Source organism: Oncorhynchus nerka, linkage group LG15 (assembly GCF_034236695.1).
Source record: "Oncorhynchus nerka isolate Pitt River linkage group LG15, Oner_Uvic_2.0, whole genome shotgun sequence".
NCBI classification, from domain to species: Eukaryota; Metazoa; Chordata; class Actinopteri; order Salmoniformes; family Salmonidae; genus Oncorhynchus; species Oncorhynchus nerka.
The window spans coordinates 24,652,384-24,672,171 of record NC_088410.1 but is presented as its reverse complement, the minus strand read 5'-3'; the positions used below and the strand labels follow the sequence as shown (position 1 = coordinate 24,672,171).

Genomic DNA, 19,788 nt, shown 5'->3' with positions numbered 1-19,788 from the left:
CATCCCTCCGTCCTTTCAGCTCTCCATCCCTCCATCCCTCTGTCCTTTCAGCTCTCCATCCCTCCATCCCTCCGTCCTTTCAGCTCTCCATCCCTCCATCCCTCCGTCCTTTCAGCTCTCCATCCCTCCATCCCTCCGTCCTTTCAGCTCTCCATCCCTCCGTCCTTTCAGCTCTCCATCCCTCCATCCCTCCGTCCTTTCAGCTCTCCATCCCTCCATCCCTCTGTCCTTTCAGCTCTCCATCCCTCTGTCCTTTCAGCTCTCCATCCCTCCGTCCTTTCAGCTCTCCATCCCTCCATCCCTCTGTCCTTTCAGCTCTCCATCCCTCCATCCCTCTGTCCTTTCAGCTCTCCATCCCTCCGTCCTTTCAGCTCTCCATCCCTCCGTCCTTTCAGCTCTCCATCCCTCCGTCCTTTCAGCTCTCCATCCCTCCGTCCTTTCATCCCTCCATCCCTCCGTCCTTTCATCCCTCCATCCTTTCAGCTCTCCATCCCTCCGTCCTTTCAGCTCTCCATCCCTCTGTCCTTTCATCCCTCCATCCTTTCAGCTCTCCATCCCTCCGTCCTTTCATCCCTCCATCCTTTCAGCTCTCCATCCCTCCGTCCTTTCATCCCTCCATCCCTCCGTCCCTCCATCCCTCCATCCTTTCAGCTCTCCATCCCTCCGTCCTTTCATCCCTCCATCCCTCCGTCCGCCCCCACATTCATTTGGACTCTCATTCTGAGGCTTTGCATTTGAAGCCAAATCATTTTCTAGCTTTATCCTTTTCCTCAGAAGTAATATCAAACCTAATTTCAGACGTAGGGCTACAGATGGATGGGATTTGGAGTCTGTCTGTCATAACTAGGACCCAGAGTATTCCCTGGCCATGTGACCTGACGAGGAAAAACTCCTGGCATACAGGGTGGTTCAGACACAATATCCTGATGTGCAACGAGAGAGAGGAGAGATATTTGAGCAACACATATAGAATTTAATTGAGCATTTTGATCATGCCAATTTAGGTCTGCTGATACAGACGGTATTCTCTGTAAAATAGTTGTTTGTATGGTTACATTGTAGACTTCCTGTCTTGTGTAGACTGCATGTGCACTGCTGCATCTGCCAGGTATCATTAACGTTGTCATCACCTTAACTATTAGTAAAAGGCAGAACTGTCAAAAGAGGGGCCCAACGTCCTGTGGAACTTGATGAGTGAGAAACATAAACTGTGATTAGTCATTTCCTTTCATACACTCCTCTCTTTCTTTCTCCCCCCCTCTCTCTCTTTTTCTCTCTCTCTCTCTTGTTCTAATTTCTCTCTCTTTCTTCATCATCTCCCTCTTGCTTTTTACTCTCCCTCTTTCTGTCTTTATTTATTAAGCCTCTCTCTTTCTTGTTCTTCTCTCTCTCTCTCTCTCTTCAATCTGTCAGTCATTCGGCTACCTGCCAAGTTCAAACTGCTCTGAGGCCGTTACCCTTTAAAGACCCAGAGCAGCTTACCTACCTACTGCAGTTACAGTTCTATCAGCTGGATAAATACAGAGTTCCGGATTCCTAATAGGCCTATGGCTGTGTCCTAAATACCACCCGATTCCCTATTTAGTGCACTATTTTGGAATACTTTTGACCAAGGTCCTTAAGGCTCTTGTCAAATGTAGTGCACTATATAAGGAATAGGGTGCCATTTTGGATGCAGGCTCAGTGTGCCTTTCGGGTCCTAGAAAAAGCTTTTAAACAAAGGTGCACTGTGCCTTGTCTGAATACCATATCATAAAATAATTATTTCATTCTAGAAGAGTTTGTGTGTGTGTGTGTGTGTGTGTGTGTGTGTGTGTGTGTGTTCTACACTACAGGGTTTAGTGAGTATAATGGGTATGATAATAGCTAGATTAGCTACAGTGAATGTTAGGGGAAGGTCATTTCCTTGTGACTGACTTGACACAGTGACATGGCAAGCTTTGTGTTGTGTGTGTGTGTGTGTGTGTGTGTGTGTGTGTGTGTGTGTGTGTGTGTGTGTGTGTGTGTGTGTTATGTGATGTCGCACCTTACTTGTCGTGCCCTCTTTACCATTAACCCTCAGGTATGCGCCTGATGACGTTGTGAGTGACATCTGCTTTTGGTTTCCATGGCAACAACAACCAACCGACTGAAAGCAGCCCTAATGAATGGCATAGCTCTATTTAGTTTTGACTTTGACAACAACAACAAACGTTACAATGAATAGCTGACTGATTGACTGATTGAGAAAGCAGGAAGAGCCTAGAATTGGTTACTGAGAAGTAGCTAGTACTGTGAAGTAACTAAAAAGTAACTACTAAGAAGTAACTACTACTAAGAAGTAACTCACAAGGCTTATTGTATCAGGTTGAGAGAGAGATTTAGATTTGATTAGAATCCCTATTAGCCGACGCCAATGGCAACAGCTAGTCTTACTGGGGTCTGATGTAAAACCAAAAATTACAGACAAAACACTTTACAATTTACATACACACACACTACGTGTTAACGTTTTAAATGTATGTGTGTGTGCATCTATCAGTTACACATACTGTACATGTCAGTCCGTACACACTAAAAGTAGGTCACATGGGGGGAGAGGCATTGTGCCGTGAGGGATATGGCAGGTGTATAGAGGAAAGACTAATATGCAAAACTCTGTTGCCCCTCAGCCATCCCTGCCTCTAATCTCCCCCTTCACATTTGTTGTCCCTTAGAGACCTTGCTCTCTCTCTCTTAATTCACTTCAAAGGGGCTTTATTGGCATGGGAAACACATGTTTACATTGAAAGCAAGTGAAGTAAACAAAAGAGAGAATTAACAAAAAACAACATCTCTCCCGATTCCTTCTCTCTCTCCCTCTCTCCCTCTCTCTCTCTCTCTCTCTCTCTCTCTCTCTCTCTCTCTCTCTCTCTCTCTCTCTCTCTCTCTCTCTCTCTATCCCTCTCTCTCGCTCTCTCTCTCTCTCTCTCTCTCCTCTCTCTCTCTCTCTATCTCTCTCTCTCTCTCTCTCTCTCTCTCTATATCCCTCTCTCTCTCTCTCTCTCTCTCCCTCTCTCTCTCTCCCTCTTCTCCTCTCTCTCCCTCTCCCCTCTCCCTCTCTCCTCTCTCTCTCTCTCTCTCTCTCTCTCTCCTCTCTCCCTCTCCTCTCCCCTCTCCCTCTCTCTCTCTCTCTCTCTCTCTCTCTATCCCTCTCTCCCTCTCTCTCTCTCCCTCTCTCTCTCTCTCTCTCTCTATCCCTCTCTCTCTCTCTATCCCTCTCTCTCTCTTCTCCTCTCTCTCTCTATCCCTCTCTCTCTCCTCTCTCTCTCTCTCTCTCTCTCTCTCTCTCTCTCTCTCCTCTCCTCTCTCTCTCTATCCCTCTCTCTCTCTCTCCTCTCCTCTCTCTCTCTATCCCTCTCTCTCTCTCCTCTCTCTCTCTTCTCTCTCTTTCTTTTTCTCTCTCTCTCTCTGTCTCTCTCCCTCTCTCCTTGATTAAGATGGATTTTTGGGGGGGTTATTGCAAATTCCAGCCGCGCCTGCCGGATCAGGCACTGATCTCTCCTGTTATGAGGAAAAGGGGGGATGAGGAGGGAGGTAAAGGAGGGCAGGAGGCCGGAGGTTGGCCCCTTCACTTCTCCACTTTAATGAAACGTCTCGGGTTTCTATCCAACTTCCAACCTCAGGAGCCATGCAGAGGGCAGAAGTGAGGGAAGGAGTGAGAGAAGGAGAGAGAGAGAGCAATATTTAGAATGTATGGTGTGTTTGCATGTGCATGTAAATACTTGTGTACTTGTAGTGCATTCTTGCAGACAGTAGGCTCCTATAAAGTAACTCAAGGTCACTGTACAGCTGAAACACAACCAAGGAAAATGGATTCCACCCCTGTATCTAAAATAGCAACAACCTTTAATTGATCAGTCTTATCTTTGCCGAACAGAGATATGCACTGTAGGTAGCCTTGTTGTTTGCTGTTAAACCTCTAGTCTCTCCCAGTTGAGATAAGGGGGACTTTTGCCTCGCCAATGACTCTCAAAGTGTTCCCTGACCCGACTGAGGGCACGTCTCACTGAGATACTCTACCTTGAAATTCACTTCTTATTAAACCTTTTTCTTCAGGAAATGGACCTTTTCCCTGGAACTGATAGGCCTATGAGTTTCAACCTTACCCTGCTATAATACCAAACTAAAAGCATGTGAGAAGAAGACGAAAGATAATAAATATATGGGTATGTGATTGATAGTGTGAGAAAGAAACAGACAGACATAGAAAAAAGAAAGAGGGAGGAGAGGTCATGAGAAGGTGTAGAAGAGGTAGAGATCATGAGAAGGTGTAGAAGAGGTAGAGGTCATGAGAAGGTGTAGAAGAGGTCGAGGTCATGAGAAGGTGTAGAAGAGGTAGAGGTCATGAGAAGGTGTAGAAGAGGTCGAGGTCATGAGAAGGTGTAGAAGAGGTAGAGGTCATGAGAAGGTGTAGAAGAGGTCGAGGTCATGAGAAGGTGTGATAGGCCTATGAGGTAGGTCATGAGAAGGTGTAGAAGAAGAGGTCCAGAAGGTAAAGAGCATGGAGGTCATGAGAAGGTGTAAAAGAGGTCGAGGTCATGAGAATGAGATTGATAGTGTGAGAAAGAAGGTGTCATGAGAAGGTGTAGAAGAGGTAGAGGTCATGAGAAGGTGTAGAAGAGTAGAGGTCATGAGAAGGTGTAGAAGAGGTAGAAGAAGGTGTAGAAGAGGTAGTCATGAGAAGGTGTAGAAGAGGTAGAGGTCATGAGAAGGTGTAGAAGAGTGTAGAGGTCATGAGAAGGTGTAGAAGAGAGGTCATGAGAAGGTGTAGAAGAGGTAGAGGTCATGAGAAGGTGTAGAAGAGTCATGAGAAGGTGTAGAAGAGGTATGAGGTCATGAGAAGGTGTAGAAGAGGTAGAGATAGAGGTCATGAGAAGGTGTAGAAGAGGTATGAGAAGGTGTAGAAGAGGTAGAGATTATGAGAAGGTGTAGAAGAGGTAGAGGTCATGAGAAGGTGTAGAAGAGGTAGAGATTATGAGAAGGTGTAGAAGAGGTAGAGATTATGAGAAGGTGTAGAAGAGGTAGAGGTCATGAGAAGGTGTAGAAGAGGTAGAGGTTATGAGAAGGTGTAGAAGAGGTAGAGATTATGAGAAGGTGTAGAAGAGGTAGAGATTATGAGAAGGTGTAGAAGAGGTAGAGGTCAGTGACTACGCGGTTTATCTTCTCCACTGAGGTGAATCACAGAGTATATCGTCCCGTTGAGACTGTTGCTACAGCTAACTGCTAGCTTCTGGCACACACAAACACTTGCGCGCACACAAACACTTTCGCGCGCACACACACACACACACACACACATTTTAAATTGAACCACCTCAAACCCCATTTCATGCACCCTCCTTTTCCCCTCAGGCATCTCACTGGACAGCCCTAGGCCTACGGGCCCCATGAGGTTTTACTGTATATAGGCCTACAGAGTGAGATCACTGTAAAATCGAGTCGCCGCTTAGACACTGATCTTAGGTCAAGTTTCCATTTCCCCCTAATGGTTATGGTCAAGACTCGTGGAAAGTAAGCTGATCCTAGATCAGAGGCTTTAGTCACCTACTCCCATCTCACCACCCACCCAGAACATTATAGATTACACAGCTCAACCTGCTTTATTATTAAAACACACACAGCTAATCCCAGATCTCTACGTGTCAGAGGTCATTATTACAGGCTATATACCTCCTAAAGGTCTAGAAGGGATGTGGGAAGGCTTTAATATGTCCATACACTGTCAATACATTGTATGTAACTGTAGCTGATGCTTAGTGTATCTCTCTCTCTCACTCTCTCTCTCTCTCTCTCTTTCTCTCTCTCTCTCTCTCTCTCTCTCTCTCTCTCTCTCTCTCTCCACTCTCTCCCTCTCTCTCTCTCTCTCTCTCTCTCTCTCTCTCACTCTCTCCCTCTCTCTCTCTCTCTCACTCTCTCCCCTCTCTCTCTCTCTCTCTCTCTCTCTCTCTCTCTCTCTCTCTCTCCCTTTTGCTCCCCCTCTCTCTCTCTCTCTCTCTCTCTCTCTCTCTCTCTCTCTCTCTCACTCTCTCCCTTTTGCTCTCTCTCCCCCCCTCTCTCTCTCTCTCTCTCTCTCTCTCTCTCTCTCTCACCCTCTCTCCCTCTTTCTCTCTCTCTCTCTCTCTCTCTCTCTCTCTCTCTCTCTCTCTCTCTCTCTCTCTCTCTCTCTCTCACTCTCTCCCTCTTTCACCCTCTCTCTCTCTCTCTCCCTCTCTCTCTCTCTTTCTCTGTTAATTAGTCTCTCTCTTTTGCCCCCCCCCTCCTATAGCCAACATAGTCTGTGTTTATGGTGACTGTGTGTCTGGCTAGGGGTGTGTGGGCAAACGTGTGTGAGTGAGTACATTTTGAGAAAGCATGTGTTTGTATGAAGTAGCCGTGTATGTGTCCATAAGTTTGTATGAAGAAGTGTGTGTCTGTGTGTCTGTGTGTGTGTGTGTGTGTGTGTCTGTGTCTGCAGGTTTGGGAGTGTGTGCATACATCCGTGTGTGTGTCTGTGTCCAATACACTCTCACAAAGCCATAGTTTGTGTTTGTATGCAGTAGCCGTGTTTTCGTGGGTGTCCAGTCGTTTAAAGCCAGGGCGGTTTTCATGGGCTGGAGACACTGCCATAAACACACACACACACACACACACACACACACACACACACACACACACACACACACACACACACACACACACACACACACACACACACACACACACACACACACACACACACACACCAATGCCATAAACACTGGGGAGAGGCTAGACGTGCTTCTCAATCACCCCAGGAGGATGGAGTGACTGTGGGTGGGCCAAGACAGGACCTCGCTCAGGACTCAGGCCCACTGTGTGTGTGCTCACCAAGCAGACAGTGAATGTAGTCACTATGAAGGGGCTGTGTGTGTGACTGGGCAGGGTTTCATCATAGTGATGTTGCAGTCTCTATGGGGTCATGGTTGTATGCTCTGGTTGAGGGGAATAGGGAGGGAGACTGGGGTCTGTTTCTGTGTTACTGTGTTTGACTCTACTTGTTGTGTTCTCTGATGTCATGAGGGAAGTCAACAATGGGGGATTTCTTTCCTGTGGTGGATTGGGAAGGGGAGGTTTTTTGATGGCTTGGATTGTGTGTTTGTGCTTGCATACTGAAATGTAAGGATAAGAATAATCGGACTCTGACCGCATTAAACAGCCAATAGACTTGGACGTGTGGAAATTATGCTCAGAAATAAATGATTTTATCTTATCCAGGTTTTTGACCGCTGCTGATTCGTTACTCTGAAAATATGACACATTTTCCTTCCCAGAAAAGTCTCAACCAACCAACACTAACATCTCTCTTTTTCTTTGTGTTTCAGATTACACACGGACTCCACCACTATGGCGCCCTTCCTCCCCCTCCTCCTCCTCCTCCTCTCCTCCTCTTCCTCTGTCCTCTCCAGTGACTGTCCAGAGGATTGCTCTTGTCAGGCCCAGGGTTCCATCTTCTGTATCCAGCGTCGTTCCCCCGTCGTCCCCCGCGACCTCCCTTCCTCTGTGAAACATCTCTACGTCTTCCAGAACGGCATCAACACTTTAGCCCAGGATGACTTCACAGGTAGGAAGTGTTGAGCTTAGAGGAGTGGGCCAGCAACGGGAAGGTTTCCAGTTCTAATCCCATGTGTGACAGGAAAATATTGGTTCAGGAGTGGGCCAGCAACGGGAAGGTTTCCAGTTCTAATCCCATGTGTGACAGGAAAATATTGGTTCAGGAGTGGGCCAGCAACGGGAAGGTTTCCAGTTCTAATCCCATGTGTGACAGGAAAATATTGGTTCAGGAGTGGGCCAGCAACGGGAAGGTTTCAGTTCTAATCCCATGTGTGACAGGAAAATATTGGTTCAGGAGTGGGCCAGCAACGGGAAGGTTTCCAGTTCTAATCCCATGTGTGACAGGAAAATATTGGTTCAGGAGTGGGCCAGCAACGGGAAGGTTTCCAGTTCTAATCCCATGTGTGACAGGAAAATATCGGTTCAGGAGTGGGCCAGCAACGGGAAGGTTTCCAGTTCTAATCCCATGTGTGACAGGAAAATATCGGTTCAGGAGTGGGCCAGCAACGGGAAGGTTTCCAGTTCTAATCCCATGTGTGACAGGAAAATATCGGTTCAGGAGTGGGCCGGCAAATGGAGTGTTGCTGGATCAGTGTCCTGGATGCCATTTCCTGCTGTTGTGCCCTTGAGCAAGACACTTGACCCCTGAACTGCTACCCTCTGCTCGAACCTTTCCAACCTCTGTATGTGTGTCTTTCGAGGGTTTGGAATGAAGTAGAATACAAGTTTTTCTATTGTAAATCGAAAGTCTTCTTTTTCTTTAGGCCTGGGGGAACTGGAGATGCTGGACCTGTCCCAGAATAAACTCACGGAGGTCCCGGATGGGGTCTTTGAAACGCTATCTTCGCTGAGGAATCTCGATTTGTCCGCAAACTACATTACCCACATCGCCAAGGATAGCTTCTCCGGATTGATGCAACTCGAGAGGCTGTATCTCCACGGCAACCGCATCAAGAGCATCCAATCGGAGGCCTTCGAGGTTCTGGAGGATCTTCTGGAACTGAAGCTCCAGGGGAACCAGTTGACCGGTCTCCCAATGCTCCGTCTCCCCAGGCTTCTCCTCCTTGATCTCAGCTTCAACTCTCTCCCGACGCTGGGTCCCCAAGACCTCCAGACCCCCCACCTCGAGTCGCTCAAAGTGGCTGCGTTGGGGCTCACCACCCTGGACTCAGATCTGATGGCCTCCCTGGGGAACCTCCATGACCTTGATGTGTCCCAGAACCAGCTGGAGGGGATGCCTGAAGCATTGAAGGCCACCCGGGGGCTTATCAAGCTCAGCCTGGCTGCCAACCCCATTGGGGAGCTCCGGAACGAGGACTTCCAGGTAAATACATTTTCTTAAAAATGTGTCAAATATTCCTGTGATTGATGGGTCAATAACACACTTAGTCCCTGAAGCTGCTCCATGGGATTTATTATGTCAAGCCTCTGGTCCAACCTATCCAAACTGTCTGCGTGTGTATGTTTTTTAGTGGGGTTGGGATCATTTGTGAACATTGGACAATAAAATATTCTTCTTTTTCTTCTTCTTTTCCAGAGTCTGGTGGGTCTCCATGAGCTGGATCTCAGTGGGCTGAACCTCCAGGGCTTGCCCCAGGGTTTCTTTCAGCTCTTCCCCAGGCTGGGGCACCTCACGGTGGCCGAGAATCCCTTCAACTGTCTCTGTCCTCTGGCCTGGTTCCCTGGCTGGCTGAAAGAGAAGAATGTGGATCTGGGACACACAGAGGAGACAAGGTGCCACTTCCCACCAGTGAATGCTGGCAAGGTATTGTCTTAATATTTTGTCATTCTAAATATATTTTATTTATTTTCCTGTGAAACACATTTAGTTGCTGGCTTGTATGAAATGGGATACAAATAAAGTTTGATTTGATTTGAAGGTGCTGGCGGAGCTGGACCATCAAGATTTCGGCTGTCCACCTACGACCACTGTCATGACGAATGCCCTAGGGGAGGGGAGTACTTCCGCACCCCCCATTCCGACTACATCCCCTGGAAACACACATACCAACGCCATCCCCCCACCTCCGCCATTCCCTAGTGATGAACCATCCTCAACGGAGACAGACATTGAGAGTCGTCCCCCTCCTCCAGCTTCTCCGACTACCGCTTTCAGGGATGAGGGCCACATCTGCCCGCCGAACATCTGCCTCAATGGGGGTACGTGCCGCTTCGATCCTCTGGGACAGCTTGGATGTCTCTGTCCCCACGGAACTATGGGCTTGTACTGCGAGAACCTGGAGTCGTATAACCACAACCAGCCACCTCTCCAAACCTCCGCCCCCGAGGTTTTGGCATCCATGGTTGCCCCCATTGTAACCTCTGATCCCAATGACATCAGTTCCCGTCAGGTGACCTCCACGTCCATCCTCCTCGACCTGCACCGTTTCCTCGAGACGAGGCCGCACATCCGCGGGATTAAGCTGACCTACCGGAACCTCTCAGGGCCCGACCGGCGCCCCATGTCCCTCAGCGTCCCCGCCTCGTACCCAGAATACACCCTCCGAGGGCTCCGGCCCAACTGTACCTACTCGGTGTGCGCCAGCCCCCTGGCAGAGAGAGTGAACGGGGGTGGAGGCGGTGGAGGTAGCCCTACCGAGGGAGGGTCTTGTATGGAGGCTCGTACCGAGGGAGGTCCCCAAGCTTCGTCCTTGGAGCCCCATGTGGATGATCAGAGCCAGCTCACCTACACCCTCATCCCAGCCTTGGCTGCTCTCGCCCTGGTCACGGGGGTGGCGGTGGTGGCCATCCTGGTTCTTTTCCTCCGGAGGAGACGGGCTCACATGGCACTGGAAGGGGGTGAGATGGGACCAATGGAACTGGAGGGCCTTAAGGCTTGTCTGGAGAACGGCGTGGGGAACGGGGGCACCCTACCCCACAAGGGAGCGGATATCGCCCCCTGTCACACCTCCATCCCGACCCAGCCACAAAATGGCGGATCGTCACAGACCCTTCCACAAAATGGTGGTTTAGAATATGAGGCCCCCCTCATGAAGGGACAGGGCCACTGTCCATCGAATAATAATGTGGCATCCTTGAAGCCATCGTACTTCTAGAAACTAAGTCTGTTGTCTTCATGGATTTCTTAATATTTCTCAATGACACTCAATGTACTCAATGACATTCAGAGCTATGGAATGGAACAGAAGTAACTACCCCTGTAGAGGGTAACGTTACGCCCCGTTATCTCTAAGTGGATGGGAGGACTCTACCATTATGAGGCAGTGAAAGGGGGGTGTTTTAGCTCATCCAGCAGAGTTCAAGTTGATAGAAATGTAACAAGTATTGAAACCTAAGGTGCAATCGCCATGCCAAAAAGGGTCTATCTTATAATCGGACTGAAAACGGAAGTGCCTTCTTGCATTGACATGATATGCTGTAATAATGATGCTTTTATTTTTGAAATGTTGATGTTTTGAAAAGAGCTGCATTGAATGAGTTGCAATCCTTTTGCTGGATCAGGAGATTGGGGGAGCAGGGCTTGTGGAGGTATGGGGAAGGCACAGAGTCAAGGTTGGTAGGAGGAGAGGTGGGGTGCAGAGGTAGAGATAGAAACACAGGTGTGTGTGTGCTCTGTAGACTGTTCAGCATTTCCGGAAATGAACGAGGCACCCCTCCCCACCTGCCCCCTGGGAGAACTTGCACTGAAGAGAAGAGAATCTCTCTGCAACATAGTGAAATGCTGATTCTGTAGAGATGGTACCACGGACAGAATACAGTTTTAGACGACATTACCACCAGTCAGATTTCCCTTCATCCTGCTACACCCCCCCCCAACGAACTGGTATTATCAACCCCCACCAGGGTTGATCAACTTGCTGTGAAAGGCATGTAGACTAAATGGAGAGAAAAGTCAAGGAGACCATATTCCCTTTAAGTGTGTAACTTTTGACCCTTCAAATGTTGACATTTGAGTCATTTAGCAGATGCTGTTATCCAGAGGGACTTACAGTTGGTGCGTTCATCTTAACTAGGTGGGACAACCACATATCACAGTCGTAGTGAGTACGTTTTTCCTCAATAAAGAAGGTATCGGACAAGTCCGTGCTAGTAGGGAAAAAAACTAGAAAAGACTAGTGCTCTGGTCAAAAGTAGTGCACTATACAGGGAATAGGGTGTCACATGGGACGAAGCCTCTGTCCTTAGTGGCGTGGTCAGTAGCTGTGATGGACGCTATTTGAAGGTTGTTGTTGTCGAGCGGGTTTCATATGATGTTTTTGTAATGTGTTTTGTATGTATTTTTTTATGGTGTATTTCTCTGTTGCTGTCGTGCTGTTTCTCCTGTCTTGTTGTCGTCAGAAATGTTGATGCTGTATTGAGATGTGCTGTTCCCTCGACATGGCAAAGGGTCTGGGTCCATTACATTCAGAGACTTTACAATTGAAAGGGTTCATTTACTTTTAAAGATGACGTTTCCTTTGTTAAATAGGTCATTCCAAATCACCTGAATTGACTGAATTTAGATTCAATTTACCCCGACCCAAAACGCTTCACATTTTGATCATGTAGAAATTGTTCACCAAGTAAATGTGAATAAGAAGTGTCAGAAACAGCACATACTCTGAACTCTAAACTCCCACACTCTTCTTCTTTACTGTCTAAAACTGTCTGCCAACTACAATAGCCTGCCAAAGCTACATAAGGACATGGTTAGCTCCAGAAACACCAATCCTTGTCCCAAATGACACCCTATTCTCTACATAGCACACTATTTATGAACAGAGTCCTATGGGCCCTGGTCAGAAGTAGTGTACTTTAGAGAATAGGGTGCCATTTGGGACACAAACCTAGTCTCTTTTTGAACGCTCAAGCTCCAAAACTGTCCTCCTCTGTCACCGCAAACCCTGAGCCATTAAAGTGGCACACACACATGCCGAAAAAAGCACAAGAGTTCAAAGACTTACTATATGTGTCGAAGGAGTGGAAACCAGTCATTTCCTTGACTTGCTACTGACTGTGGCGTTTTGAAGATATGGCCGCAGTTAACCAATGAGATCAACAGTATCTTTTTATTGTTTTATTCTCTCTCTATTTTTCTCTTTCTTTGTCTGTTTTTGTCTCTCTCTCTCTCTCTCTCTCTGAATCTGTTATTCTCTCTCTCTCCCTGTTCCCCTCTCTCTCTCTCTCTCTCTCTCTCTGACTCTGTTATTCTCTCTCTCCCTATTCCCCTCTCTCTCTCTCTCTCTCTCTCTCTCTCTCTCTGACTCTGTTATTCTCTCTCTCCCTATTCCCCCCCTCTCTCTCTCTCTCTCTCTCTCTCTCTCTCTCTCTCTCTGACTCTGTTATTCTCTCTCTCCCTATTCCCCTCTCTCTCTCTCTCTCTGACTCTGTTATTCTCTCTCTCCCTATTCCCCCTCTCTCTCTCTCTCTCTCTCTCTCTCTCTCTCTCTCTGACTCTGTTATTCTCTCTCTCCCTATTCCCCCTCTCTCTCTCTCTCTCTCTCTCTCTCTCTGACTCTGTTATTCTCTCTCTCCCTATTCCTCTCTCTCTCTCTCTCTCTCTCTCTCTCTGACTCTGTTATTCTCTCTCTCCCTATTCCCCTCTCTCTCTCTCTCTCTGACTCTGTTATTCTCTCTCTCCCTATTCCCCTCTCTGTCTCTCTCTCTGACTCTGTTATTCTCTCTCTCCCTATTCCCCCTCTCTCTCTCTCTCTCTCTCTCTCTCTCTCTCTCTCTCTCTCTCTCTCTCTCTGACTCTGTTATTCTCTCTCTCCCTATTCCCCTCTCTCTCTCTCTCTCTGACTCTGTTATTCTCTCTCTCCCTATCCCCCCCCTCTCTCTCTCTCTCTCTCTCTCTCTCTCTCTCTCTCTCTCTCTCTCTCTGACTCTGTTATTCTCTCTCTCCCTATTCCCCTCTCTCTCTCTCTCTCTGACTCTGTTATTCTCTCTCTCCCTATTCCCCCCCCCTCTCTCTCTCTCTCTCTCTCTCTCTCTCTCTGACTCTGTTATTCTCTCTCTCCCTATTCCCCCCTCTCTCTCTCTCTCTCTCTCTCTCTGACTCTGTTATTCTCTCTCTCCCTATTCCCCTCTCTCTATCTCTCTCTCTCTCTCTCTGACTCTGTTATTCTCTCTCTCCCTATTCCCCTCTCTCTCTCTCTCTCTCTGACTCTGTTATTCTCTCTCTCCCTATTCCCCTCTCTCTCTCTCTCTGACTCTGTTATTCTCTCTCTCCCTATTCCCCTCTCTCTCTCTCTCTCTGACTCTGTTATTCTCTCTCTCCCTATTCCCCTCTCTCTCTCTCTCTGACTCTGTTATTCTCTCTCCCTATTCCCTCTCTCTCTCTCTCTCTCTGACTCTGTTATTCTCTCTCTCCCTATTCCCCTCTCTCTCTCTCTGACTCTGTTATTCTCTCTCTCCCTATTCCCCTCTCTCTCTCTCTCTGACTCTGTTATTCTCTCTCTCTCTCTCTCTCTCTCTCTCTGACTCTGTTATTCTCTCTCTCCCTATTCCCCTCTCTCTCTCTCTCTCTGACTCTGTTATTCTCTCTCTCCCTATTCCCCTCTCTCTCTCTCTCTCTCTCTCTCTCTCTGACTCTGTTATTCTCTCTCTCCCTATTCCCCTCTCTCTCTCTCTCTGACTCTGTTATTCTCTCTCTCCCTATTCCCCTCTCTCTCTCTCTCTGACTCTGTTATTCTCTCTCTCTCTCTCTCTCTCTCTCTCTCTCTCTCTGACTCTGTTATTCTCTCTCTCCCTATTCCCCTCTCTCTCTCTCTCTCTCTGACTCTGTTATTCTCTCTCTCCCTATTCCCTCTCTCTCTCTCTCTCTCTCTCTCTCTCTCTCTCTCTGACTCTGTTATTCTCTATCTCCCCTCTCTGTCTCTTCTCTCCTTTTCTCTTTATTCTATTTTCTTTCTCTCGTTCTCGTTCTCTTTCCTTTTATTTTTTCTCTCTCTCTTTGTTTCCTTCACCCCTCTCTTTGTCTCGGTCAACAAGGTTCTTGGCCGTGTTTTCGGGCCTGTTTTGCTTGCCTGCAGCCAACTAGACTATGAAAAGTTCATACGGAATGAAAATCGCGCCGTTCTGATATATTAATCTTTGTTTCCTGTCTTGGAGAATGGGAAGTACAAATGTGTCACCATTCAATTTATTTTTCTGTTTTCTTTCTCTCATTTTTGTTGATGTTCTTTTCTTTTCTTGATACCTCTCTGTCTCGCACTGCCTGTCTCTCTCTCTCTGCCTGTCTGTCTCTCTCTCTGCCTGTCTGTCTTTCGCTCTGCCTGTCTGTCTCTCTCTCTGCCTGTCTCTCTCTCTCTGCCTGTCTGTCTCTCTGCCTGTCTGTCTGTCTCTCTCTGCCTGTCTCTCTCTCTGCCTGTCTATCTCTCTCTCTGCCTGTCTGTCTCTCTTTGCCTGTCTGTCTCTCTCTATGCCTGTCTGTCTCTCTCTCTCTGCCTGTCTGTCTCTCTCTCTGCCTGTCTCTCTCTCTCTGCCTGTCTGTCCCTCTCTCTGCCTGTCTGTCTCTCTCTCTCTGCATGTCTCTCTGCCTGTCTGTCTCTCTCTCTCTCTCTGCCTGTCTCTCTCTCTCTGTCTCTCTCTCTCTCTGCCTGTCTGTCTCTCTCTCTGCCTGTCTCTCTGTCTCTCTCTGTTGTTGTTATTGTTATTGTTGTTGTAACACTTACCTTAAGGAACATGTGTCTATTTCTGTGACATACTGTACAATCTCACTACACCAGTTTGTGTCTTGGTAGATAGAAAACAGTTTCTCTGTGTGTGTACGTATGTGTGTATGTGTGTGTGTGTGTGTACGTGTGTGTGTACGTGTGTGTACGTGTGTGTGTGTACGTGTGTGTGTACGTGTGTGTGTGTGTGTGTGTGTGTGTGTGTGTGTGTACGTGTGTGTGTGTACGTGTGTGTGTGTGTACGTGTGTGTGTGCAAAAAAAGGAGATTCAATATTTGAATCCAACCCAGGTATTCATCCCTGTTCTCCATCAACCATCTCATTTTCTACTGCCTGTCTTCTTTCTCTCCTTGTTTTACTGTCTTTCTTCAGTCATCCAACAGAAACCAAGAACCATACGCTCATATATCTGTTCACTAAAACCTAAACTGGAAGAAGAAATCCTATACAGCTTTATATACTGTAGCACGAGGGACCGGACATTTTTGAAATATTTTCAATTTGCTTTGTTACGTTCTCTTTTCAGTTTGGGAAAGCCTTTGTCTTATTATTTTAATGTTTTTTTTTCTGTAAAAAAGTGTTTATGTTTTGGATATGAAATTACATAAAAAGATAATATGAAAAAAAAATATTGGTCATATCTTGGTCAGTGACTCCCTAGCCTGGTTTATACCTTGTTCTAACATGTGGACTGTGTTCAGATCATGCACACGATTACAAGAAGCATTGTGATCTGATTGTGATCAGATCTTATAAGTGTAAACAGACAAGATCAGGTCAAGATCAGAATGAAGGTCGCATGTTAACGGCAGGTATAAACAGGGCTTCTGTCTTTTAGGTTTTTGACACCATAGACATATACATCATTGTGTGAGACCAAGTACTACATACACATACTACACATTTATTACATCAGTTACTAAATCCCCTTTAAACTCCTCACAGTAGTCAATATGGACCAAACACATTTACTACTGTACATACTATACACTGTACATACACGTATTACATTACTTCACCTCAGGTCCTCAAGCAGACAGTAAATACTGGTTGAATGTTACACACAGTGCTTAATGATCCTAGTAATAAAAGCATTAGGGCATTAGTCAGTCTTTCCTACTGTCTGGGGATTTAAGGAACGACAGACAGATGTGTGTTGCCAGCTTGTTGCAAGGCCATTCCCAGAAATTACAGCTAGGAATACACACACACACACACACACACACACACTTTCACTGCATCCCTCATCCCCCCTCCCTTTCAACCCCCCTCTTACTCCAAACCCCAAATGATGGGTTTATGACGCTGTGTTGGTTACTGGAATGAACAAAAGTTCTTGTATTTTTCCTTAATCGTCAAGAAGTTTTTGCCAATTGGAAAATATGACAAACATAAGACAATTTAAATCCTATAAATGAATACATTAAAGTCCTGGTTGTTTGCTTTGTGGGGAGATTGGTAAATGACTGCAGTACCCACCAGCACTAGCCTACAAGGATTAGAAAACACACACACCACTTCTCTCTCTCTCTCGCTCTCTGTGTCGCTCTTTGTCTCTCAATTCAATTCATAGGGCTTTATTGGCTTGGGAAACATGTGTTTACATTACTGAAGCAAGTGAAATTGATCAGCAAAAGTGAGAAGAAACAAAAAAAGGTCAACAAAAAACAGTAAACAGACTCAAAGGTCTCCCCCCCTCTCTCCCCCCTCACTCTCTCTCCCTCCCTCTCTCTCCCTTTCTCTCTCTCTCCCTCCCTCACTCTCTCTCCCTCCCTCACTCTCTCTCCCTTTCTCTCTCCCTCCCTCACTCTCTCTCCCTCACTCTCTCTCCCTCCCTCACTCTCTCTCTCTCCCTCCCTCCCTCACTCTCTCCCTTTCTCTCTCTCCCTCCCTCACTCTCTCTCCCTCACTCTCCCCCTCACTCTCCCCCTCACTCTCCCTCTTTTGCTCTCTCTCTTTCTCTCTCTCCCTCTGCCTTTCTCTCTCTCTGATTGCTTAATTGTCATGAACTACAATTTGTAGACATTGCCAAAGCAGTATAGTGGTCCAGCATTTCAGTAAATACAGTATAGTACAGTACAATGCAATGAGGATAATGAACTACAGTTAAATAATTCCCAGCTTTATGTCATTAGTAAATACATTTCCTCTTTGGGTAGCCATGTCTTTTTGTGTCTACCTTTTTCTATAGCCAATTGGTGGTCGCTGAGCCTGTATTTGGTCAGGATCTGTCTCTGTTTTGTATCTCTGCCAATGTGGATTCTCTTTTGAGGGCCCAAATTGCAATTTAGTTTATTCTGAGTTTTTGTTTAATTTTTCAAATTTGTCAATAAGAAGGTTTTCATTTCTGGAACAATGTGATTGATTTCCCTGTGTGTTTGGATAATAGAGTTGTTTAGTGTTTTAAACAGCTGACATAGGGGACTCTTTTCAGGGTTCGGCTCTTCTTGGGTGTCCAGTGCTTTGAATTGTAAGAATGTTTTGGGGCTTAATTTCAAATGGTGACAACATTTGAGTGCCCTTTACAATTAAAGGGAATCTTCCGAGTTTCGCTCTGCATGCATTATTTAGTACTTTCTTTTCGATATTTAGACAATTCTGCAGAATTCCTAATGCAGATTTTCTATTGGGTTTTTCTCTCAATGCTTATAATGGTAATTACAGGTAACATTTCTTCCATATCGTACAATTGGTCAAATTACACTGTTGACTATTTAGCACCAGATTTGGATAGGAATAATCATTTGTGATAAAATGCTTTTTCTTTTAGTGTTTTCACTGCCAGACCAAATCCACCAGAGGCTCTGCTTGTTAGTCCCAGGTAGTTGTACCATTGGACATGTTCAACCATGGTGAAGGAGTTTCTGCTGCTCTGAGTGTTAGTCCCAGGTAGTTGTACCATTGGACATGTTCAACCATGGTGAAGGAGTTTCTGCTGCTCTGAGTGTTAGTCCCAGGTAGTTGTACCATTGGACATGTTCAACCATGGTGAAGGAGTTTCTGCTGCTCTGATTGTTAGTCCCAGGTAGTTGTACCATTGGACATGTTCAACCATGGTGAAGGAGTTTCTGCTGCTCTGAGTGTTAGTCCCATGTAGTTGTACCATTGGACATGTTCAACCATGGTGAAGGAGTTTCTGCTGCTCTGAGTGTTAGTCCCATGTAGTTGTACCATTGGACATGTTCAACCATGGTGAAGGAGTTTCTGCTGCTCTGATTGTTAGTCCCAGGTAGTTGTACCATTGGACATGTTCAACCATGGTGAAGGAGTTTCTGCTGCTCTGAGTGTTAGTCCCATGTAGTTGTACCATTGGACATGTTCAACCATGGTGAAGGAGTTTCTGCTGCTCTGATTGTTAGTCCCAGGTAGTTGTACCATTGGGCATGTTCAACCATGGTGAAGGAGTTTCTGCTGCTCTGAGTGTTAGTCCCAGGTAGTTGTACCATTGGACATGTTCAACCATGGTGAAGGAGTTTCTGCTGCTCTGAGTGTTAGTCCCAGGTAGTTGTACCATTGGGCATGTTCAACCATGGTGAAGGAGTTTCTGCTGCTCTCTGATTGTTAGTCCCAGGTAGTTGTACCATTGGACATGTTCAACCATGGTGAAGGAGTTTCTGCTGCTCTGAGTGTTAGTCCCAGGTAGTTGTACCATTGGACATGTTCAACCATGGTGAAGGAGTTTCTGCTGCTCTGAGTGTTAGTCCCAGGTAGTTGTACCATTGGGCATGTTCAACCATGGTGAAGGAGTTTCTGCTGCTCTGAGTGTTAGTCCCAGGTAGTTGTACCATTGGGCATGTTCAACCATGGTGAAGGAGTTTCTGCTGCTCTGATTGTTAGTCCCAGGTAGTTGTACCATTGGGCATGTTCAACCATGGTGAAGGAGTTTCTGCTGCTCTGAGTGTTAGTCCCAGGTAGTTGTACCATTGGGCATGTTCAACCATGGTGAAGGAGTTTCTGCTGCTCTGATTGTTAGTCCCAGGTAGTTGTACCATTGGGCATGTTCAACCATGGTGAAGGAGTTTCTGCTGCTCTGAGTGTTAGTCCCAGGTAGTTGTACCATTGGGCATGTTCAACCATGGTGAAGGAGTTTCTGCTGCTCTGATTGTTAGTCCCAGGTAGTTGTACCATTGGACATGTTCAACCATGGTGAAGGAGTTTCTGCTGCTCTGAGTGTTAGTCCCAGGTAGTTGTACCATTGGGCATGTTCAACCATGGTGAAGGAGTTTCTGCTGCTCTGAGTGTTAGTCCCATGTAGTTGTACCATTGGACATGTTCAACCATGGTGAAGGAGTTTCTGCTGCTCTGATTGTTAGTCCCAGGTAGTTGTACCATTGGACATGTTCAACCATGGTGAAGGAGTTTCTGCTGCTCTGAGTGTTAGTCCCATGTAGTTGTACCATTGGACATGTTCAACCATGGTGAAGGAGTTTCTGCTGCTCTGATTGTTAGTCCCAGGTAGTTGTACCATTGGGCATGTTCAACCATGGTGAAGGAGTTTCTGCTGCTCTGAGTGTTAGTCCCAGGTAGTTGTACCATTGGACATGTTCAACCATGGTGAAGGAGTTTCTGCTGCTCTGAGTGT

The 19,788-nt window shown here is 46.6% G+C and overlaps 1 protein-coding gene and 1 long non-coding RNA gene across 2 annotated transcripts in view; both read left to right on the top strand.

The window, feature by feature from the left end:
- Positions 1-19,788, top strand: part of LOC135560148 (uncharacterized) — a 630,141-nt gene that overhangs the window by 282,876 nt on the left and 327,477 nt on the right. The gene's annotated exons all lie outside the window — the stretch shown is intronic.
- Positions 7,050-16,273, top strand: vasna (vasorin a). The gene is made up of 4 exons (XM_029645058.2): positions 7,050-7,600; positions 8,355-8,914; positions 9,128-9,355; positions 9,471-16,273. The coding sequence occupies exons 1-4, from the start codon at positions 7,384-7,386 to the stop codon at positions 10,644-10,646; spliced, it is 2,181 nt and encodes a 726-aa protein (XP_029500918.2). The 5' UTR covers positions 7,050-7,383; the 3' UTR covers positions 10,647-16,273.